General features: G+C 38.2%; 2 protein-coding genes across 2 annotated transcripts; one reads left to right on the top strand and one right to left on the bottom strand.

The window, feature by feature from the left end:
* Window positions 1–1134: 1134 nt before the first annotated feature.
* Window positions 1135–13583, bottom strand: LOC135466638 (heterogeneous nuclear ribonucleoprotein L-like). The gene is given in 19 exon segments (XM_064744231.1): window positions 1135–1585; window positions 1789–1838; window positions 1840–1882; window positions 2032–2089; window positions 2481–2554; window positions 3296–3426; window positions 3772–3893; window positions 4430–4624; window positions 4990–5177; window positions 5883–5960; window positions 8979–9042; window positions 9300–9394; window positions 9757–9844; window positions 10136–10211; window positions 10507–10580; window positions 11110–11148; window positions 11710–11758; window positions 12021–12139; window positions 13427–13583. Coding segments are annotated over 19 exon segments (1683 nt in total). The 5' UTR covers window positions 13502–13583; the 3' UTR covers window positions 1135–1520.
* A 700-nt stretch (window positions 13584–14283) lies between these two features.
* LOC135467996 (galactose mutarotase-like) lies at window positions 14284–24920 on the top strand. The gene is made up of 8 exons (XM_064745988.1): window positions 14284–14395; window positions 15699–15829; window positions 17050–17204; window positions 17708–17917; window positions 20398–20479; window positions 21968–22112; window positions 23308–23479; window positions 24563–24920. Exons 1-8 carry the CDS (start codon window positions 14331–14333, stop codon window positions 24641–24643), a joined length of 1041 nt encoding a protein of 346 aa, XP_064602058.1. The 5' UTR covers window positions 14284–14330; the 3' UTR covers window positions 24644–24920.
* The last annotated feature ends 335 nt before the right edge of the window (window positions 24921–25255 follow it).

Here is a 25255-nt window from a genome sequence, read left to right on the forward strand (position 1 = left end):
ACCGAATTAAGCGTTTCAATTTTAATTTGTACAAACTATTATTCCGGTTGTTAATAAAATCAAATGATGAGCTTAATGACAGGAAGACACCACCAGGTGTTTCACGGTAGTTGTTAAAGTTATTAATTTATTTGATTGGTGTTAGTCTAAAATATTTTATTTTTTTTTTATTTTTGGAGAGAGGAACAAAGGTGATACAACAGCCTTTTGCAAGTACGGTAGGAGCCGTATCGGTAAAACTTTCCCACAAGTGACGTGCTGTACAGATGTCCGTCATGCTGATGGAAAGCAGAGATCTCCAAATCACTTAATATCTGTCGGCGAATGTGGTCCTCTATAGCCGAGCGGTTAGCGAGCTAGTGCAGCACTAGAACTCCGGAGCCTGTCACAAATGCGATCTGCGAGTCTAATCAACCAAATTAATTTGTCGTCAAATGGAAACCAGAAAATGCTCGTTTCGAATGCTTTGTACCTTTCAACTAAAATCAGTTTACTTTTCACACATTTCGATTTTGTTCCAAACGTCGTAACAACTGAATAAGTTTCGGGGACAACGGCCCGTCGCCGTTTCTAACCATTGTTCTCGGTTTGACAAAACATGTAGCTTTGTTCACAGTGTAAAACATACACAGTAGATACTGTTACTACTTTTAATTTTAATCAACTGGGTTATGTGTCATAGTCAAGAACATTTTAATTTAGTTCTATGGTTGGAGAAACGGGGAGTAATACACTGATATTTGGCAAGAGTTCCGGGAATCTCATATGTGAAGTTTCTGAACGAATAAATGAAGGTGGTTTTCCCCGTTCAGACTTTGGATTGAACTAACTTTCATGTGTCCTTGTACAAACAAGACTGGCGCCTCAAACACTCGACTGCCACTGCCTCCCTCCCTCCCTCCGGCAAATGTACCTGGAGATAATTCTTCCAAAAAGCTTTCTAGCAATACGGGCAATAATTTTGTGCTGGTCCAGTTTAACCTTGCCTCAACTTTGTGAAGTCTGGCGCATACCTTTTGAACCATCTGTTGCCAGAAGGATAAATGACTGTACCCTGATACACTTCTCAAAAAAGTACTGATGAACTTGTCCGATATGGTTAACATAATAACAAAACAAGAGAAAACGACCTGGTTAATTAGACACCTTGTTTATTGATGTTAACGCATGATCATGAAATACGATGATAAAATAGAAAACAATGTACTTGAACAAAACAAAGCGTTACTCTAGATGGCTGTGGGAGTGCGTCACAATGCTGTGAGGATCTAGTAATTCAACAATGATCAACAACATGTTGCATTTTTGATTCTGAAAGCAGGCCACAAAAACCAGATTGTCTTAAAACATTTCATACCGAGTTCTGGAATACAATGTGTCCATAACTACAATCAGGATCTAACATAATTTTTGTCTAAAACAACACTTGTACGTAAAACAATGTTACATGAAACACTAATGATCCTAAAACCATAGAGCAGTGGAGGGACCCATCTCCAGGGTCAGACAACTCTTCCTTTTTAATTGGACCCAAGGATTGGTGTAGACGAGAAACACAACTTGAAGACGTATGGACTCTTTCCGGCTGAAATTGGAAAAATTAGTTACTTCCTACTTTTTTCACCTTTTACTCTGCAAAAATTTTATTACGGTTATACCTTTATGTAAAGTGCTGAGGATCTGTTCACAGGATTAATTCTGCCATATGAGTAAGGCTTTAGTTGAATGAGCCAATCACATATCAAATCAAAAATTGTAAAAAAATTCGAACTTATTAAAATTACTCACAAGGATTGGGTATCTGGGCATGGTTGCACAACATCAGGCCCTCAATGCCTCTCTTTACTGTCAAACTCCAACAGACCTGTCGAACTTCGCTCAGCTGGAAAAACAAACAGTCATTCTTGCACCATCGTACATGACAATATCTGTCTTCGCAATCTAATTTAAGCAAAAGCTGCATGACCAGCGGGGCTAAACAAATGTCAGTTATTGATCATCTCAAAACTTAATGTCATAGCAAGAACTTACTTCTGGATGGGAACTGTTTCGTCCTTAGAGGTGGTTTCACACCAGCATCTTCAAACAACTGAAAATTTAAGACAGAAAATAACTGAGAAAACCAATTCCTTTGATCTTGATTTCATAAAGTCATAAGGTGCCAAGATAAGTCCCCTTCTCTAAATGCTTACATGGTAGCACTGCTGACACATTCTGTTGGTGTTTTTAAGCCATATCTAAAGAGTATTTCTCTCATGCTGAAGATTTCTAGGAGAAAATTAGTGCATCTCACCTGAGAATTTTCAGCACAGACACAGATAATCTAGTGTGAGATGGATCATTGGTCAAGGGCTTGTACTAAGTAGTCCCCCTCCATATAAACTGGCCCTTAAAGTGTCTTGGTGACCAAATAGGTATCTATTACTTGTTTGTTTGTTCTATTTGTTTATTACGTCATATAAAAACTTTTTTTTTTTTACCTTTTTCAGGTCTTCATCTGTCAGATTAGGTGGAGCATTGAAGTAATGTAGCACTTTAGCAGGTCCTTGAATACGTAACAAGAGTTAAGGTAATCATTCAGAAACTCTTTTGTTTGGTGATGAACACCATACTCAAGAATACATGTATTTAAGTTGGACGACGGCAGCTAACATCATAGATCATGGTAATCCGCAGCTTGGTGAAAGGCCTCCCCAGGTACGACTGGAGAGAAAGCCAGCATAAGCTGGACTGAATCTCACAGTGACCGCATTGGTTAGAAGCTCCCGAGTCACTGTGCTGTGACAGCGTGCTATCCACTCAGACTTCTTTAACCTCAGACGAATAACCCAAGAGACACTCCTTTCCTTATAGCATTATTAGGAAATATCTGAACCACAATCAGTTCAATAAAAACACAGCTTACTGAAAAATTGGTTGTAAACATGCTTACTGTCATACCAACAACACAAAATCAGAATGAAGGATGTCATTAAAAAAGTAACTGTAATACAGTACTATTGTTACTTTAGACTCTAGTGTTAAAACTTGGTTGAAACCACTCCAGGTTTTGAACCTATGACCCTACAGTTGGACATCTGATCACAAGCATCACTTGCCAACTATCTAGGGCATTTGATCAGCCAGCCTCGCACAACAAAAGTGATAGAAGGCCTGTAAGCCCTTTGATGATCTCAGCTCCTGTAACTGAGCATATCCAGTATCTAACAAAAATACTGTTAACAGGGAATATTATCACTCAAATAATACAGCACTAAGGCTTTTATTTATGGTAATCTGATCACAAAAAGGATATGATTCTTGCTGGCTGCCTCTGGGTTGGTGAATCGATTGTTTCGACTTCCCATGTAGTCCTTGAAAGATGGTGTTCCATCAGGAAGCTCATGTGGATTCATTACATCTTGCAGGAATGCCTGTTTGGAGTAGCTGTGAATCAAAGAAAAACAAAAATAAACAATCACACAGGTCCTTGACCTTGATTTATTTATTTATTTATTTGATTGGTGTTTTACGCCGTACTCAAGAATATTTCACTTATACGACGGCAGCCAGCATTATGGTGGGTGGATAACGAGCAGAGCCCGGGGGAAATCCATGACCATCTGCAAGTTGCTCGCAGACCTTCCCACGTATGGCCTTGACCGTGAATCAAGTCCTTTGTCTTAATTTAGTTATATGAAGCCTCTGTAAGATATTTGAATGCTTTAAAACCCTACCTTACTGGCAAAATTTCCACTGTCCTTTGAGGTATTTGTAAAAAAATAAACTTACCCCAACTGTAACTTGCTGCCAAAGAAGAAACTGTTGTTGAGGTTCTGAATGGCTCTGTCCACAGATATAGGGTCTCCAAGCTGGACCATCGCAGACCCTTCTTTTGTTTTCAAAAACTTGATCTAAAAACAGCAGGAAAGACACATGGAAACCCGCACTTACATAAATCACTCACATTTTAACAATTATTTTTAGCAAAATATTTTTATTCATTAAATGCCATATTCAAGAATTTTTTACTAGGACAATAGTCCTAGGTGGAGGATACAGGCGAATCTGTGACTAACAACTAACATTTGTCAAGTCACTGACAAACTTCCCCATGTGAGATGCAGACTTGCAAGCCATGCTGGTGGAAGACTATGCAAAAGGCTCCACAACAAATTTGAGCACAAACTTACTGGTCGTGCTGGAACGTCTTAATACATGTATCTTTTTAAACAAAGAAATCTTTACACTCAGCAATACTTACAAAGGCATAGCACTGCCCCATTTTGTGTTAAGATTGTAGCTGTTGTTGATGTACCAGCTTACAGTAGTAATGTCCACTTTTTCAACCACCCCATCTCTAACAAAAAGTTGAGGGTACACAGGGCAGAGAGTCCACGTGTCATTAACTACAGTGCATTGACTATTGTCTGTGCACGATTCCACTTACCCTAACCACATTCCCATACAGACAGAAAAGGTTGAAGAGCTTGTCACAGTTGGAGTTCTCTGGGCTGAGGCCATATACCATAATGACTGCACCTTGCTGAGGTGCCCCTGGGTTGGGAGGGCCACCCATACCCATGCCATGGTCAGGGCCATAGTGACCTCCGGGAGGACTGCCATAACTGCTGTGACGATCCTGCTATATAACATGAATTCAAAAACACAAATTAGTGGCATTTTACATACTTCAAATTGCACAAACAATGGACAACTATATCTCACTGAAAACTAACAACTGATGAAAAATCACCATTCAGACCATCATTCAAAATATTTTTGTTGGTCATGACATTAACCTGACCAACTTTTCAGAAAAGAGCATTACTATACAGTCCTTTTTATTACTGTTTTTCTAAAAATGTTAATTTCTTAACAAAAAAAAATTATTTTCCTCATTAGCCAGAATAAAAAAGAACCCCGAACTACCAACCATGAAGGAATTTTTTCTGCTATTGTGAGGCTAAGCTCAAGAAAAAATAGTTTAAGTTGGCCTGACATATTCACCATTGGTTTGGGGAAGTATCCTCTGTCTTGTGCTGGTGGCATTCCATACTGACTGCGACCACCATAGTTATCATAACCGTCTCCCTGCCCACCGTGCTCAAAATGCATTCCATATCCACCACCCTGAGGTCCGTAACCACCCCCACCTCCGCCACCTCTTCCTCCCATTGGATCACCCATTGGGGACCCTGAAAATAGAACACAGCTTTAATGTATTGAACAGCTCCAACCTAAAAAAACAGATCTGTGCAGGTTATCTTCAAAGAGCCTCATGACTGCCTGTACTTGGTTGCAAAACTATCCAGGTACAAACTTTAAACTATTAAATGAACTCACCGACAGATTCACAGAAAAATTGAATGTATGTAACACATAATGGATTTTCAGCTCAGCAAGGTCATAACATTTTAACCGCTGTGATCTTGTGTATCTTCAAATAACATGCCTGTAAAGGAGCCAGTGACAGGTCTGCGCATGTATTCAACCTTTGTTACAGATAAAACATCGACAAAAATCTGAACTGTATTACATGTGTTTTCTACTGTTGACTTAACATAGATTACTTCAAAAAGCCCAAATATCCCATACCAAAATTGGTATGCCAAAACTACAGACTTCAAGTCACATATTCCTGCGTACGAGAAAATATTTAAAAAAAAAAAATTTCACACATAAAGACCTTGGATAACAAAATGCTCTAAAAAACAACAAAAATGAAAACACAAGAAGCATGGCCATTGTCAGCCTTTCCCATTCAAGTGGCAGTTCTGTTTCCTGCATCAAAACTTTTTCACTTTCCTAACGCATCAAAACTTTTTCACTTTCCTAATGCATCAAAAAAATATCCAGGAATAACACCAAACAATTAAATGCGCTTTGATGTTTTCCCTTACCATAAGGAGAGGGAGCAGCTCCTGGGTATCGGGGGTCAGCTAGAAGGGGCTGATTTTTAGGAGATGACGGTTCCATTTCTGAAAGTAGAAAAAAAAACTTTAATTTTTGAAAATCTTGAATGAGAGTTTTCCATTTCAGTATGCTTGCAAAACGTTAAAAATCTTTATTAGAGAAAAATAAAGCAAAATAGCTTTAAGAAAATTCAGAATTTCATAAAAAGAAATGGAGAAAACCTCTGAATAAACTAGAATCTACTTCCACATCAAGATTTTACATTTTTATCGAAATTTCCATCATCACAAAAAGAGAATTTATCTTAAAAAAATAAAATCTGACTTTCTATCATGCCAAAATAAAACAAACTGGCAAGAAACAGAACTTGCAATATGAGCAGAGCGCAAAAATAATATACATAATTTGAAAATGATTTTTTACCAAGGTCTCTAAGATGAAATAAAGTGTTTCACAGAATTTTATCTGTAGTTAGGAAAACTTTGAAACATAACAGTTTTCTTTTTATCTAAAAAGAAAATCTACGTTTTAATGTTCAACTTGAGATCTGGAAGAGAAATCTGTTGGAATACTGTCAGTACAAACAAGCTGTAGAAAGTGTAGGTGGAAACAATGTTTGGTTTTATTCAATGAGTTGCGGACTTGTGGGTGGAGGTGGTGAGGTGAGAACTGGGCAGCCCTGATCTGCTGGCTGGCTGGTTCAGGGCAGGGGACACAGAGATCTATCAAACCTCAGAGGCGCTGGCTGCCTGGCTCGTTAGCCGTCCCTGTACTACCTTGAAGGCTCCCATCCACACACGACCCCCAAAAGTCCTGTTCAATAGGCATACAAGGATGGTAAACATCAAAAAAGCTAATTTTTCTTCTACCAGTTTACAAAACAATTAAACTTCATAACTGCACAAAACAACATCGTACAACTTCATTGCAAAATAGCAGTCTTAAATCTTACGTAAATACAAAAAAAAAAAACAATAAATTTACCACTATTTCTACTTCTTGACAATGTTTTGCATACCACATTTCATTTTCAATTTATACACTAAAAAACATACACATATTAAATATTTGTAATATTTTCATCGCAATATTTGCAATAAAACAAAGGAACCACAGTCTTGGAAACCTGTCTAAACTAGGGGCGGGATTTTGTTTGAGAAAGTTGGTGTTGGAGATTGAATTCAGGTATGTTAAAGTTAGAAGTCTTCCTAGAGAGTGACTGTTGCGTGTACCCCTGCCGATTATTTGGATTGTATCTGGGCATGAGGTTTAGACAGGTTTCGTGGGAACATTTTCATTGATAGCTTTTTATGAATGCATTTTATATTTTATAGGTACAAAAATGTTCAGGGTTTTAAGTCATTTGCGTGAGAATAGATTTAATAATAGAGCGTAATATAACTGTCTTACATGTACGACAATATCACCACAATATCACAATTTCCAAATATATAAATATATGTACAGCTGAAGCTGCAGCAATGTGTTGAAGGCTCACTCTGCCTGTGATTTTCTTCTGTGTCGGGGTGGGCTCCACTGTGACCAGGTGTTAACAAGTACTGTCTGACTGCAGCATGTGTCCATGTCCCCAACAGGGTTGGGACAGGTGTAAAAGTGAGCAGGCAGGCCTGGAATCTGTGGTATGGGCTGTGTGGAGGGGCCCATATGTCCTTGCCTTGTGTCATCACACATGTTTGTCTGCAGGTCAGATATGGACCGAGGCAGAACTGCATTGAGTGGGAGTGTCTTGTAAAGCGCCCGAGGTCGGGTGGCCTGGACTGTAGTAAGTGTAGAGAGAGCTGTTCAGGGTGACACTCCTGTGTTCTTAGATTGCCATGTCCTAACAGAATCAGCAAGCTGCCTGGCTCGTTCACTACCTTAGAGCTTAGTAAACCTTTCTGACTGCCATGTGTGAGCGGGTGGTTCTAGTGTAGCTTGGCTGTCGTACAGGGTTAACTTCAGTGGACATGAGGAGGCTCCTAGCTGTGGTAGGCGTACTGTGGACTTCTGGCGTGCAGCAGGACAACTGTAACTAGCCAGTGTTTCTAACGCAGGGAGTGGCCCAGCCTTCAGTGGGGGGGTAGTAACATGTGTCCTGGACATTTCGTCAGGCTGGGCTGCTGTGTTTTGTTTTCAAGCTCCTCCTATGTGTTTGCCAGTTACTGATGTCCAGAAAACGGATTGACAGTCTTCGTGTCTCTTTGGCGTTAATGAAACAACATTTGCCTGTGCTGTTACCACAGCATTTGTGAAGTACATGTACGCAGAAACATTCTAGGTCAGCATATTTACGAATACATGTTTAAGGAGAAGTTTTACATGCAATTTATTGTTTCCAATATGTGACATGTTCAATTTAAATCCAATTAAAAATTTTAATGTACCTGCATTATTTAACAGAAATCTAACAAAGGGAAATGTTGAATTCAATTCTTTTGTCTAAGTTGCATGGCATACACTGTTGTAATGTAGCGTTTACACTGGGCACTTTAATCAGCCATACAGACGTAACATGCTGACTGACACTAAGCTTGTGCTTAAGGATCACACTTTTTAAATACAATGTTTGAGTTTAATATCAACAAAAAGCTTTTGGCATGCAAAGAAAAGCTTTCAAAACAAAAAACGCAACTAAGTTTAGATATGGATCTTGGGTTATGATTAGGTAAATAAGGAATGTGGAATAAGGAATGTGGAATAAGAAAATTCTCACTGATTGTGAACTAACCCACTGAAATGTAATGCAAATGTAGAAAATGACATTTCATGGAAGTACACATGTAACTGTATGCAAATTTCAATGTGAAGACATTTTGGACATTTTTTAATTATTTTGATTTCCAACTTCATGTTGATTTTTTCAATGATTTTAGGTTATAACTATTTGTTCTTTGTGTACCCAAAGTACCTTACTGACATATTTAAGATGGGACAGGTTAGATGCCTTCAGATGGCTAAAGAACGCAGTTTTTGATTTGACCCCTATCACTATTCACTGGTCATTATGTTTGGTTATCAAATTTAGAGGAACAGGAGGAGATAGAGAGATCGCTGAACAAATTTACAACTGGCTAATGACTTACTTAGTCCTGGATTGGTGTAATCCCAGCTCTCATTATCATTCTTCAGCACATTCAGTCTGGTCGGCTACAGAATGTAAGAAGACAGAAGAGTTACAATTATTACATATAACTAACATAGCTCTTAACGGAGTGAATGATCAGGGTTCAACGTTGTACTTTACAGGTTTTCAGTTATATGATGACAAAGGAGTCCTTAAAGTGCATGTAATATGTCCATTACTACTCTTGTTCCATAATAACACTTTTCTATGTCCATACTCAGAAACACTCACAATCCCCTTAAAATCATCACAACTTTATAAACAATTATTTATACAGTACCTTAGCATATTCAATCTTCAAAGTGCAGCATCCAGAGTATATATCAGCTCCATTCAGTGCCTGTTTTGCTCTTTTTGCAGATTCAATGGAGTCAAATGTGCAATGTGGTTAAGGTTGAAACAATGTATCATACGGACAGAGTTCAATATTCTTCAAGTATGTTAGATGTTCTGTGAGGTACATGGCAAAGTTATTATATTAAGGCTTAAACAGGACTGAAGACACAAAATTCTTCAGAACTGCATTAAATAAATAAATAAATCAACGTTCATCAAGAAATCCATTCTACCTGCAACTGCTACTATCAATTTTGATATTAAGTACAAACATATATTTTGGTCCATTCAATGAAGAAGATCTAAATACAACCTTTAAAGAATAGCACATTTTCGAAAGGCACTTTGAATGAAAAATAATCTGTTTGTGGAGTCAAGCAGAGAACCATGGTTAAAAGGATATTCGACCATACACTGCACACCATTTTTCTTGAAGATCACAATCCTCAGTACCTTCCCACTTTGAGAGCAGATTGTGTGTATAACATCCTGAAATGAACAGTTCAGATATGGGTAGTGGAATTTCCATTCAACCTAAACTGGTAAACAATTCTAAACTTTCCATGCAATTATACTATACTATCAACACAATTTTAGAAAAACTTATTCCTCACATGAGGGAACCCATCATGTAGTTTGTACCCATCCCTTAATCAAATAACTTTCTTCTTGTGAGCCTTAATTATATAGGAAAGACACCAGAATCCAAAAAGCAGATTTCAAAAATAATGATGCCCAATAACACAATTAACTTTGAGGCAAGACTATCCTGCAACTCACCACAGTGATTGGATACTGTGGATTAAGGATGGTAAACAACAGGATGTGGTTGGCTATTCGGGTATCATCAGGACCTCTGAAACAGTGACAAGAATTAGAAAATTAGTATCTGTGCTCAAAACTAACAATAATGTTGAATAAAAATCATATTCTTGCATAGCTGCAATACTAAATTGTCATTAATATATAAAGCAATAACGCCAAGGCAAATAGTTGAAATCCAAGTCCCAAATGTAATCCAGTAAAACTCAATAAGTTTGGCCATGAAAGCTCTTTTTCCTGAAGGAGACCCAGGTGAGAAAATTAAAATAATGGCATGAAGTCAAGATCTAGGCAAATGTAAAGTCTAACAAATACTGTACCGTACTGACCCTGGACGCTGGATCTTCTGACTTGTGGAATAGTTGAAGAATGCAGGTTGACCAGCAACATATATCTGATTCGCCTGCAACAAAATTATCAAATACTATAAGACATATTGCACCACAGCTAAGACTGGCTGAGTAACAATACAGGTCTCAAAATTAAGCTTGACATTCATACTCAAAACTTCAAAATGAATGAAATACTGATGCTACATTAAGAATGAGACAAAGCCTTGCTCTACTATAACAGGTATTCTGTTTAAGGTCATTAACCAATCTGCAATCAGCGTATTGGAAATACATCAACTACATATCTACTTCATGTATTGTAAATGCTTACAAGTTGCTTTTGAAACATAAAAATAAAGATAAACAATTCTTCGTAAAAAATCATTCAATGCATAGAACTACACCAACAACCGACCCATTCACATCTGGCTGAAGTGCTGAATTTGTTCCTCAGCTAGACAGTCTGTTGTGATTTAGACTCTCATTTGAGCCAGTATTTTCACTCGTCTTGATTTATCATTAACCGATGTCTGTCTTGCTCTGGCATTTTAAGATCAATAATAAAGTGTTACTTTAAAAAGAATATACTGAATACTGTACCTGTGCATAATTGACACAATTCCGTGCTCCATTCAGGTCCTAAAATATTGAAGAAACAAATTATTTAAGATCCAAACACGCATCAAGTGAGTGAGTGAGCGCTTGGGGTTTAACGTCGTACTCAACAATTTTTCAGTCATATGACGACGAAGGAATCATTAGGGTGCATGCACGTGTAATGTGCCTCCTTGTTGCAGGACGGATTTCCACCGCTCTTTTATTTAGTGCTGCATCACTGAGATGACTTACCGAAGGCAAGTAAGCCGCCCCGCCCGAGCCATTATACTGATACGGGTCAACCAGTCGTTGCACTATCCCCTTCATGCTGAACGCCAAGCGAGGAAGTTACAACTTCCTCTTTTAAAGTCTTAGGTGTGACTCGACCAAGGATTGATCCTGGATCTACCGGTCCCGAAGCGGACGCTCTACCAACTGTGCTATCCGGGCCGGTCAAACACGCATCAAAACATCACCTTATAAGTTTATGGGTACAATCCTTTTGCTATTCAATTTGTAGTTGCAACATTTGTTTACAAAATGAAAAAATAACTTAAGATTTACACATCTTGCTGAGAGGAAATAACAAAAAAGTGCACCTACATCAAACTCTATTAGGGCCTGTCTCTTGCGGGGCATCATGATCACATAGCTGCAAACAGAAAGAAAAAATCAATAGGAAAAGATTGTGAATTCATCCACAAATATCTGAAAACTAAATATTATTTTTTACTAGGTAATATAAACATTTTCCAACACTTAGGTTCTTGTTCTCACAAGTGAAATGAATTGAATGGACTTTTATTCATGAATAGCCATTACAGGTAAAAACATGGTAGAAAAATTTGTCATTATATAAAGCTTCTCATTGGACAGAATTTCAATCCCAATTACCAATGCTGTGTCACGCTCACCTAATACCACCAAAATGCTGAACAGCATCCACCAAATCTGCTTCTATAACAGCATCGGACAGGCCTCTACAATGGACCACACATGACGGAGATGGCTTGTGAGGGTCATCGTACTTGTCCTGCTAAGAGGGAATGCAAGTCATTTGAGATTGGTAGGCCATTATTTAAGTGATCAACATTTATTAGGGAGTTTTTAAGATGAGGTTGCTGTGACATTGTTAGACTGCCATCATTTCACTAAAAAAATGAAAAACAGCTTTTCACAATGAACATCTGTAAAGGGGGTCCGGGACTAACAAAAGTATCAACCAGGTCTTTGAAACTGTGATTTTATAAAGTTTACTATTATTCAACTCAAAAATTTGGTCAGATTTATGGGTGGAAGTAACACTGGTGGCCCCAAAACTTTACGACACTCAGTTTATAGTGCTGCCTTCATTTAATGCTGACCAACTTGTTCAGTTGTAGATTGTCATAAGTACATTAAACACTTTTCATTGAAATGGGCATCATACAGAATCCTTTACCACAAAAGCACCATGAACTCTAAAATTTATCCCAAAAATTATCTTGTTGTAAAGACTAGGTTGATCCTTTTGTTAGTCAAACCACCTTCATATTTCAGGATGCGCCCCACTACACTCGCCACAAGGGAGCAGCCGTGGTCAAATTAGAACTCAGTAGCGGACAGTGGCGTTTGCAGTTTGATATAGCAGCTGCTTTACATACCCAATAAAAAGGTAACATTACATAGTAACACTTTCTATTTGGCATTTCCCTTTCTCCACTGTTTTTACTATAAGTTATTAGAAACAGAGGCACGATTTCCAATGCAGAATTTCAAACAAACATATATTTAATGTAGCAAACAGGCCGCCGCTAGGTCTAAGCAAAGTCTGTTGAGTGAAAATTAGCACCCAGCTCTCATACACTGCAAGATCTCGTGACATTTCTATTAAAAATATGGCCGCTGTCTGAAACGGGAATGTGATTCATTAGACCCGTCTCAGCTGTTCACTCTGAAAAGCTGATTCTTCAATGAATTGACATACTAGTAAACACTAAAATTATCACACCGTACAAATTATAATTTTGAAGAGAGGCCTACTGCATAATAGTATTAGTGATTTCTTGGCTTCCTTGTACGTTATAAAAACAGTATACTATGGATAAATGTTGTCATTACATACATTTCACATAATAATTACTGGGAGATACTAGAGTAGCTAACATTATAATTAAATCAGTTGACAAAGGAAATTGTTGATGTTGCATTGATATAGAAAAGTGGGCACAAGCGTATAGTGAATTTTATGCATCAAATAAATTGGTTAGTTGTGACTTGTAAGGGCAATACCATTTATCTTAAAGTAAACAATACTGAAATGAACTAGAATCAGTTATACCCGTGGTCCGGACTGGACGCCATGACCGTCCATATCAGTCCTTTGCCGCTTGCTCATGTGTCCCTCGTACGCCATTTCTACTCCTTCTTTTCGGGGTCACCTTGCACTAGTGAGAACGAGGCTTATAATGCTTTCCTTGTGGGGCGCATGTGCATTTCGTCACATTTACCTTCCCAGCGTGAATCCCTCTCTGGTCACCTGCGAGAGTTGACCACGTTTTATGTCAGTCACAAAGCCATTGTCAATCTAAAACCGTGGGCCTATTGTGGTGTATGTTAGAAAATACAAAATCTTGATGCCAGCGGCAGCTGCATATTAACTGTGTTGTTATGTGCTCATGTGAACGATTTTTCACCCCACAGGATCACAACAGCTTATTTCATTTTCTGCAGGAAATGATGAACATTGGTGTTTGCATTAACATGTGCTACTCTCACGACCCACTCCCTCCCCTTAATTTTGCGTACTTATTTCCTTTTTATCTGGAACACTCTAACCGTTTACTACCGATATTAACTTTTCCATAAGTTTTAAAATGGAGGAGTCAGCACTAGAAGAGAAATACATAAAGGTACCAGTGTTAATAAAAACTATAAACCCATTAAGAAAAATTAGTCTCAATAAAAGTAGAAGTAGTGAGTCAGAATTCACAGAGAGTTATTCATAATTTATTCTGTCCTTCATGATTAATTTTATTCGCTTGTTATTCTGCTACATTTCTCTTATTTTGTTCCCAGCTTTTCTTGTTTTCTTTCTCAAATTCGCCCTAGGCAGAAACAGATTATCAACTAAATAAATGAAATAAATATAGGACAACACGTGGAGGCCGATAACCGGCATTTGGCTGCTGGCGTTAGGACGTGGAGAGCGTATTTTGGTGACAGTTGGGACGGGAGCTGATAGTATGGGCGGTGTAACAGTAGAAAAGGACATCTTTGGTAAAACAAAGGATGGTCAGAACGTTGACAGGTACTTTCTGGGTGGATAAGCTAATAGTCATCTGCATGAAGATAGACTGGAAGTCGTAGAAGTATCAAAGTGTGACAGGACAAACTTAATGCATATATATCCGTGTCAAGAGCACTTAACAGTTTATCAAATGAAATGTCAAACAGACAGTGCAAGGCCATGTCATTAACCGTACCCACAGGCCCATGTATCAATGCATGGGCCTCATCTAAAGGCCCATCATGGCAGTCCGAAGGGAGAGGTTAAAGCAAGGCAACAAAGGTTGGCCTGATGTCAGTGAAATGTGACTGGGTGGGATGTCTTTGCCTGGTATCATGACCGGTTGATTTATGACATGGACTTGCCTTGCTACAAGAAGATGCTGTATATGTATACACACCTAATGACTTAATGCTAATGTATTAATCATTTGAATGATCAGTTCCTCTTAGTTACCTGTTGGTAACTAAAGGTTTGTTAAGATTATGGTAGCAAAGGCAGTTTGACTCTTATACGATAAGGTTATGAAGTGGGACTACTGTAAATCTTCAAACTTTTCAACCACTAATGTACATTTTGAAGTTGAATTTATGCATAGAAGTTTTATGAAAATGAGGCTAAAAGTGATGTATTTGTGTCCCCTGAAATGAAAGCTTCATCAAACTGTGCAATTTATTTCTGTACACCCCATAGTTTTCTCAGAATGTTACAAAATATTGGTTGTAGAGGCAGTGGAAAGGGTTGAAGAATTAGGGCAATGTACCTTGCAGACAAGTCACATTCAAAATGCGGCATATCAGTGACCTGGGTTCAGAAGTACTATCTATTAATAGAACATGTGATGTGTTGGGAAAAATACCAGTGTTTGTCTGTAAGCATTGCACATGGAGAATAGGGACCAGATATGACTTTTATGCAGCAGCAAATTCATGAAGTTCTACAGAAAGTATGGGCTTTTTATGAATAACTGATGAAATCTTAAGTTATTATGTTTTGAGATATATATATATATATATATATATATATATATATATATATTGTGTAGTGTCTGTACCAGTACCGAAAGTGAGGTGTGTTTGCGAGCTTTGTCCACGCCTAAATTTTCCTATCGTTAATCAAGTGAAGGAAAGTGAAATGGAATTAACCAGTAATTAAAACGGTAAATTAAAACAAATTACAAGTACCTACTACTGGAACACTAATACTTTTACATTTGTTAGATTTTAGAGATCTGCAAGATAGAACAAGGTATTATTAGAGGCATGTATAGAATTGAATGTTAATCAGTTCATCTGACATTTACCTTAAGTTTTCCTCTTTATAGGTATACTTTCAAGAACAAGAATAACATAACAGTACAAGTGATACGATATGGGGGCATAGTCACGACTATTTCAGTGCCAGATCGGAATGGCGTAGTGGAGGACATCTGTCTGGGATTTGACACAATACAAGGTAATGCTTGGTCAGACATTCTCATATGGACAAGATTATAAGAGTATTGCGAAGGGGCTGCAGTTGAGTGGTTAAAGGTCTTGCTTTTCAGTGGTGAGGAAACACAGTTGTGGGTTCAGTCCCATTCTTGGATGTACATTTGAAGATTCTCATGCTTCCATTATCCTGATGTCCACCAGAGAACATTACCAGCCTTGATAGCACAGTTGGTTGAGCTTTGGGGGCGGTAGATCCAGGATCAATCCTGGGTCAGGTCACACCTAAGACCTCAAAAAAGAAGTTGTAACTTCCTCACTTGGCGTTCAGCATTAAGGGGATAGTGCAACAACTGGTTGATCCATGTCACCGTAATGTGTCGGGCGGGTCGGCTCACTTGCCTGCGATAAGTTGTCTCAGTGAAGCAGCTCTAGATAAAAGAGCAGTGGAAAGGGGGCACATTACATACATTGTAAGGATTCCTTCGTCATCATATGATGGAAGAATTGTAAGATGTTAAACCTCAAGCACTCCCTCCGTCCTCCAATAGAATGTATGTGAGGCTTGGCAGAAATTGCCGGAGGTTGATGGTTTCCTCTAGGCACTCTGGTTTCCTCCACCTTTGGCTGAGGTCATACAAGTGAAAAATTCTTGAGTATGATGTTAAACAACATTCAGATAAATCATATAGTGCATGTATTTTGTGAAAGGAAGTTTAATTATAAAATAATGCTTATGGTGCGTTGTGTAGCAAGAAATCATTTGGTTATAAAGCCTCAGCTTTCTAGCGGTCTTTCTGCTCTCAACTTGTGTGAATCCAGCGTCTGATGCTTCGAGAGGTTTGCTAGGTAGCTTTCAAAAGAGTTGTGGTTTAGGGTAGGCCCTGTTTCCTTTACTCGTAAACTTGACTCCAGTGCTGTAAGTGGAATATGCTTGAATATAATAAAAAGTGATGAAAAGAGATGGACTTGCATGGCAGAGTGGTAGGAGCACAGTGACTGTGGAACCTCCCACCAATACAGTCGCTGTGAGTTCAAGTCCAGCCAGCGTACTACCATAAACCGAGCCGTCTTTATATGAGAGAAATACTTTTGAGCATCGAATAAAAAACCAATGTAATAAATAAACAAATAAAGAAAGGTAACTTGTCAGATTATATTTCAAAGTGTATACAAAACAATAGTAACTCAAAGTACGTATACGCAAGGAATGGTAGGTCAGAACAGTTTTTGTTATTTTGGTAGAGTATGAAAAAGGACATCCATATTTTGGTGCCATTGTGGGAAGGTTTGCCAACAGAATAGCAAAAGGAAAGTTTGAATTAGATGGTGAAACATACAGCCTTCCATTAAACCAACCTGTGTGCTGCCTTCATGGAGGGAACCATGGATTTGATAAGGTGAGTACTGGACACTGTGACTAGAAGTGAAGCTTAGGCAGGTTTTCAGTCAGTGACGTTACAGCTGTGGTGTGGACGAGTTAACAGGGGCCTCAAACCCAGATCCCTGGTTTGGACATGGCTGTGCCTCATTAGGCCTCCTAGGTACTCCAGTTCCCTCTACCCATAAACCTGACTACCGTCAAGTACACACAAGGAGAAAAATTAGCTCATTATAAGAAAATTAGTATAATGCGTATCTAAACAAAATACATGCAGGATATGAGAGTATAGTAATTTGTACCAATTTGAAATGAGTTTTTCTTAAATTCAAACCTTGACTTGGAGATAATCATGTTTTTGCCGTCTGGGAAATTATTCAATTTTGGGTATAAAAATAAATTCATCTGGCTGTTGAAAATATGCTGAAATGTATGAATTTAGTAACCGTAAACCAGATGATGAAGAATTAATTGAAAAAAAAAAACATTGCTGTTTGAAATGTGCTTGTTTATGACTGACAGAAATTGTGGGATGCAACTTTGGATGGAACAAGGTTAATCTTACAGTATATAAGTAAAGATGGAGAAGAGGGCTTTCCAGGGGAGGTAACTACGCAAGTCGTCTATGAGCTGACGGATGAGAATGAGTTGTACATTGATTACACAGCCACCACAAATAAAGCTACACCAATCAATCTGACCAACCATGCTTATTTCAATCTTGCCGGCCAGGTGAGTGAACTAATTATCTGTTCAACATAAAGGAATGACAGATGATATGTCTCCTTGTTGTTTTTGCATGCTTGCCAGTGGGGTGAACACCCAATTTGTCCCAAAATGTGAAAAAGCGGAAACAAGTACATATAGGTTTACTTGGTTTATAGTAGAATCATATGAAATGTCAGAAACATCGAATATCATATCATCAGTATAGACCAGTGGTTTCATGTCTGAAATCCAAAGTGATCCTAAACATTGCAGGGGAGTAGAGCAAAGTGCTATCTGGAAAAGGAACAAAAATTATATGAATCCAAACAAATAATGACTTACCAACCTACAGTTACTTCAAGAAGACTGCGAAGATTTCATTGCATATATCATTTCATGTGAAGTAGGAGTAGGAAATCTATTCTGAGAGCACAAAGTCACTGCTTAAAACTGTGCTTTTTTGAAAATGGGCCAACATGTCCGCTGTTCACAATGAAAGGAGGTACAATTAAAGGAAAGTAAGGATTTTATGTAAGAGTATTGTGGAAGGGCAGATCACTGTGTATCTTATGCTGATACGCACAAGGGTTCCAAGGAATGATTCTCACTGTGCAATGAAAATTCATTAGATTTTAAGATCATATGTAGATGGAAGAAATGGCTTAATGGACAAGCAAAATGAAAACAAAACCAAGTACTCGCCCAGTACCAAGGTAAACAGTGGCAAGGTAATGGTATCGGTAAGTCCCAGTGCTAGGCATACGTTGGGACCCTCAACTTGACGCAACAAAAGGTTGCATGAATATTATTAAGCAAAGGGTGCAATGTGACTGAAGAAAATAATAAACATTAATTAAGCACCATAAAAATAATAAAACAAACAAAACAAAGTATTAAGTGAATATAGTATTTGTTTTATTGAATTTGGGGAAATTACATTCAAGTCCGACATGTACGCGTCACTAGTGGACCAAAACGTCTGTGCAGTATACTGCAGGTCTGTCCAGAGACAGAGACAAACTTAATTATGCAAATGTGGATGGTGCTATAGATGACACACATGCACATGGAATTAACCCACCTACGCTAAAACTAAGGGGTATACTTACATATATATAAATGAAAACCTTAAGCAGGAGAAATAACAATAAGAAAATACACAGACAGAAATGTAATCTACAGGTATATGGTGTGGGAGGAAGGGATAACAAATTTGACAAGACTATTACATAACTGCTAGGAAGTAAACTAATGAAATGCGGAATGGGCGTGAAAAGCCAATGCTTAAGTATTGTTGGCGGAGGATGCTGGGAAGAGCAAAAGAAAAAAGAACCATAAAAAGGGATGCTGGGAGCTTGATGAACCAACTTATAATGAAGTCTCGAACCTACGATATCACCCGTGGTAACCATAGAAGTAAAGTAAACCCCCACATAAAGAAAGTGGAATACACAAGCGTTAAAGAAAAAACTGTCTGCCACAGGGGTTTTATATGGTGAAATATGGGGTTGTGAGCAACGTAGATGGGAAAGGAGAATTTCCAAGGCCAAAAAAAACCTAACTGGAAGAGCAAGGCTTCTACTCAGTTGTTTGTAAACCACTGGGGTGTATAGCAACTCCCTTTTGTCTTCTGTTGAGGCAACGTGTTTTGTGCCATCTTACATTTTTTTTTTCAACTTTCTAAAGAAAGAATAATCGTCATATTAATAGCCGCTCGCTCGGAGGTAGTCAGATGGAGTTAGACATTAGTTTTACAGCATTTCCACAGCACTGAACATGAAATACCCTCGAAGGTTCCATACCAGTCACCTATTATTGATTGCATGTGAAGATCTGAATGAAGTTCGGCAAACCTTGATCATTTATTGTTCACCAAAAGAATACCAAAAATGTGTCCACTTTTATTTCTTCATCAGTTTACTGCTCTACTCTGTGGTTGGCGCAGTCCAACTCTTTGTGACAAAATACGAAAATGTGCCATGTAGTAATGACATTGTCGCATTTTGGCAAGCCCATTTTGTTCGCTCGCAGTGATGGAAGTGTTGAAACGGGTTAGGTTTTGTGTATTTTTTGCAACTGGTTCCGTTATCATGTCGCTTATTATTATGGTGTACACATATGTAACGCTGCGCTTCAACATGATGGGTTCATTTTAAGGTAAGCATTTGTATTTTGTCCTTAAGACGTGTGCAAAAAGTTTTTTGTTGTGAACTTCAGGTTGCCTCTACCTTGTAAATATTATGACGTCATCGACCGGGCTAGTGTCAGTACAGTCAGATTGGGTTGTGGCTTTAGGTCAGGAAGGTTGTCAGTTACCTGATGAAGGGCAGTGGTTTTCAGCGGGGTCTCTCTGGGCTCCTCCACATCTAAACCTAACTGGTGTCAAAACAAGTGAAGAGTAAATAATAAATATATAAAAACTTTTAAACGTATTGTCCACATACACGCTAAAGGTTGTTATAAGGTTTTCTAATGAAAAAATGGATTATACATCGTCTCGCCAGGGAGCAAAAGATGTCTATGATCACACTGCCCAGATAACAGCAGAGGAGTACCTTTTGTACAACGAACATGGCCTCCCTACAGGTGAGTGGTATGTAATCACAAGACATGTTTTCAGCTGACAGCAAGATTTACCTGAGCGGTTAAGACAAGGGGTAGCCACAATATGGCTGAAATACTGCTGATGTGACGTTAAGTCATAATCACTCATTTAATACAAAGGGGTGGGCTTGGGTGTGTGTGGATGGGGGGGAGGGGTTTGTTAGTTGGATTGAGTCGGTTCAGTGGGAGTGGGGTGTAAATCCTTGGAGTAAGAAGTTGTGAATTCCGTCAGTCTTGGTGTTTGTGGAACCTTGGTGATAACAAGCGGTTGACTGGCACAATCAGATTTGGATTGAAGATGGCTCGTCTTTTCTCAGTGTGATACCCCTGTCTGTCACAGGTGAGAAAGTTTGTCAGTAATCTGCCAAATGTTTGTGGCTGGTGGTTTATCCCTTGTTTCCTCCACACTTAAACCTGACAGCCAGGGGCCTCCGTGGCTGAGGTGGTTAGCACACAAGCATGGCGCAATGACCCCGTCACCAATGGTGTCATCTCCAGACGTGTGTGTTTCTAGCAGTTGAAAGACACGCGCCTCTAACCACTACACAACGATCCATTTCGTAGATCCAGATGATGACATCGTGAGGTCACTTCATTTGATGTGACAACACCACAGTTACCCAGGAGCCTCTCACCAATGTGATCGCTGTGAGTTCCATCCCAGTCCATTCCGGCTTTCTCTCCAGTGAAGGTCTTCAGCAACCTGCAGTTGCTCGTGGGTTTCCACCAAGCTCTGCCCAGTTTCTTCCCAACATAATGCTGGTTGCCATCGTATTAGTGAAATATTCTTGAGCACAGCGTAAAACAATCAAATACATAAATAAAACTGACCACTAGCGTATTAGTGAAAAATTTTTTAATGGATATGAATCAAATGAATAAATGAAGGTTTCATCTAGCCAATGGCAATTCTCTCTTTTATTGTTATACAACATAATTAATACAGGTATGAAGCAATTTTTGAAAATCTGAAAAAAAAAAATACAAAAGGTCTTAATTTAAAGGGTAGTTTGCCAAATTGTATGTCTTTAGAGAGGTAGTGCATTGAAAATGTTGATAATCTTTTGTGTATAATAACATGACCTAATCAAGAAATGAATGATGGTTGTTGGATTTAACGGGATTGTATTGTTATTCGAGGGAATCAAAATGCAGCTTTGTGAAACTATTGGAGCGTATTTCTTGCACTGTACTTGATAGGCATTCTCTTTACTTCACTTTATATATATATATATATATATATATATATATATATACGTGAAATGAAGTGATATACATGTACATTGCCTGTAATAGAAATTCTTGAAATACTTGTAACTTTTGGAAATTTGATGAGTGGTTGTGATTTCATTCAGTGAAATGTCAAGTTGTAGCTACTAACCGGCATTAATTTTCTCCAGATATCTGAAAAAAGTGAAAAGTTAAAAAAAAACTGCAGTATTGCCTAATACAGGTTTGTGTTATTTTCAGGTGAGATAGCATCTGTGGAGAAAACAGCTTTTGACTTGCGACGACCGGTGAGGCTTGGAGAGCGAATGAAGGTCGTCAATGATGGGAAAGGTTTTGACACCAACTACTGCTTTGACCTGGTTGGTCAGAGGAAGTTCATGGCCAGGTAAGCGGAACTCTGAGATGTAGATTCCTTCACTGCTAAAAATGTATGTACACTGGAGACAGATGATGGTTCAATCCCATCTGTAGACAGTGAATTTTGACATTTCCTGGTGAATTTTATTGGAAATTATTTGCCTTCCACCAATGTGGCATGGACAAGTCAGTGACTTTGTTCTGTGTCACATGTGGCAAATCACATTTCATGCACTTTCAGAAGGACATAAAGGTCTTAAAATAATACTTGTGATGCTAACATTTAAGCTTTTTTGTTAAAAAAAAATTAATGTAACTTTACAAAGTGGTCCTATAGGGTGGATGAAAGGCAGAAAAGAGCCTTGGTCACCTGTGAAACTGGCTCATAAAAGTGAGTGAAACATGCCAAGCCATTAAAACACCAAAGAATTTGTCAGTTGTAAATATAGTGTAATGGCCTTTTGACTTTAGTCACTCATTTCATGAACTGGCCGCAATAGCACAGTTGGTTGACCGTCTGCTTCGAAGGCAGTAGATCCAGGGTCAATCCTGAGTCGGGTCACACCACAGACCTTAAAAAAGAAGAAGTTGTAATTTTAGCATTAAGGGAATAGTGCAACAACAGGTTGACTCGTATCCGTATAATGGCTCAGGTGGTTTACTTGCCTTCGGTGAGTCGTCTCAGTGAAGCAGCACTAGGTAAAAGAACGGTGGAAATCAGTGCTGCAACAAGAAGGCACATTACATACACTCTTTGTCGTCATGTGACTGAAATATTGTTAAGTACGACCTTACAGCCCAAGCACTCACTCACTCATTTCATGACTTGATGTTTGACGTAGCCATTTTCCCCAGGATGCTGTCTGTTTTGCTTTAAGCCTTGTCTAGTTTCTTGAGGATGAAGTCTTTAACTTCTGTCTCTCTGTGTCTCACTCGTGAAATGTGTCATAATCAGTTTTCAAAGTTGAAGATTCCCTGCCCTGTATTTGAAATAATATTGTTCTTCATTTGAGAGCATATGTAATTAGCAAGCAAGTGGATTACTTGATAGTGTTACGTGCCATTTGACCACTCCTAAGCTTGAAGGCCTAACTTTTACCTAGTTATGGGTCATTACAAATTTCACTGTTTTTCTCGTTTGATATTCAACATTTCCCATGACAACAAAGGTGAAGTGTTTAACCTGCTGGAAGTCATGACTTTGTGGTCTTGTAATGTTGCAGGATGGAACATCCCAAGAATGGTCGTTCCCTGGAAGTTTACTCAACTGAGCCAGGCTTACAGTTTTACACGTCCTACTTTCTGGATGGTGTGCAGGGAAAGGGAGGAGCTACATACGGTCGTCATTCAGCCTTCTGTCTGGAGACACAGCATTACCCAGATAGTGTTAACCAGGTGAGTGTTTGTTATTTAGGTTGGTGGAATGAAAGTCATTCAGCCATTTTGACAATTTAGCAAGATGAATATGATTTGGACATTTACTAATTTTGATTATTATTTAGGAATGTTAGCATTTTTATTTGAATTATCAGGTTTTGGACAGCCATTTTATCAAAGCCAATACTATAGTTGGCCAGGGTAAAGCTTTTAGTTGGCCTTTTGCAACAGCTGTTGCCTCAGTTTTTACACCATCTTGCTGAAACTTAGTGGGAACGATGGGCATGCTTTGAAGACCTCATCAAATGAATCAATTTTAAAGGCGGACAGCGAAAAAATGACGTAAAGTTCAGATGAAAGAGTGCGAAAAGTTATTCCTAAATATGGCCTTCAATGTGTTTTCCGATCTTTCCTTAAGGAGAAAAAGGCGCTTGAAAATAATATTTGTATGGTGGGTATTTGGGACCACCTTTTGGTATTTATAGCCTTTGTTTAATAATGTCATAAATGAGGATGTAACATAGGTTTATTAAATATTTTTGCCCAAGAATTTGTTCTTTTTAACTAACAAATGTATTAAACCTCAATTTGGATCATATTTATATTTTCAATATGTTCATAAATATTGTAATAATTTAGGTTATAGGCATATTATCGATATAAACAACAAATTTACATTCAAATAAATTTATTAGACAAGCATCACATCCTTATTTAGAACATTATTGTGTAACAACGATAATACCAAAAGTTGGTCCCAAATACCCACCATACAAAAATATTTTCAAGTAACTTTTTCTCTTGAAAAAAACCCCCCCAATATATTTTAAAGATCATATCTGTAAATAAGTTTTGACGCTCTTTCCGCTGATTTTGGCATCATTTTTATGTTTTCTTCTCCTTTAAATATTAGGTATATTTATATTTTGTGGTTTTGAGGTCAATATTTGAATTGATCAGGTTACTTGAACATTATACATTTTTTACAAACTGCTTAATTAGGCGAGCTACCGGTATTCTCTGAGTGCCTTGTTGTGTTTAAATATCCAGATAATTGTAATTTAGATTTAGATCTTACAAATGTTTCTTTTATTTTTTCAGCCATCATTCCCAAGCACCATCCTAAGACCAGGAGAGACTTACCGTCATCGTACCTGGTATAAATTTGGGATTGTGGCCTAGAGATCAACGACGGCCCCTTGTATTGATCCAAATTCTGCTAGTTTCTACAACAATACTTTGACATTTTAAAGGACAAAAATTTTAATAAGCCTGTGAGGTTTTTATGGACTACATCTAGACATATGGTCTTATGATTTATGGAACCTGCAGATGGTGGTGGGTTTCCGTTGGGCTCAGCCTGGTTTTCTTTTACCATACTCCTGACTGCTATCATATAAGTGAAATATTCTTGAATATGGCGTAAAACACCAATAAAGTAAGGTAATAATGATTGATGGTGAGTGTTGATTTCACACATCTGAAAGGTTTGCAGTTGGTACAGCTGTGCTCAGCCAGCTCAGAAATTGGTCGAGATCTTCAGATTGGATGTCTTCACATTTTAAGATTTACTGCAATTTACTCGCTTGAGACTTTTACATTAGAATACATGATGATATTTAAATGATTTTTGAAGGAATATTTACAATTGTGTATGCCATAGTTTTTCCTGAATTTATTAAGCCAAACGTTGTACAAGTTTGTACATGTATTTGTGATTATTCACTAAAGTATACAAGTTTGATTTGACTGGCGATGTGCATGTCTGAATTGAAGGCTTCTTGGGGGGTGGAG

The sequence above is a fragment of the Liolophura sinensis genome, chromosome 6, assembly GCF_032854445.1.
Source record: "Liolophura sinensis isolate JHLJ2023 chromosome 6, CUHK_Ljap_v2, whole genome shotgun sequence".
NCBI classification, from domain to species: Eukaryota; Metazoa; Mollusca; class Polyplacophora; order Chitonida; family Chitonidae; genus Liolophura; species Liolophura sinensis.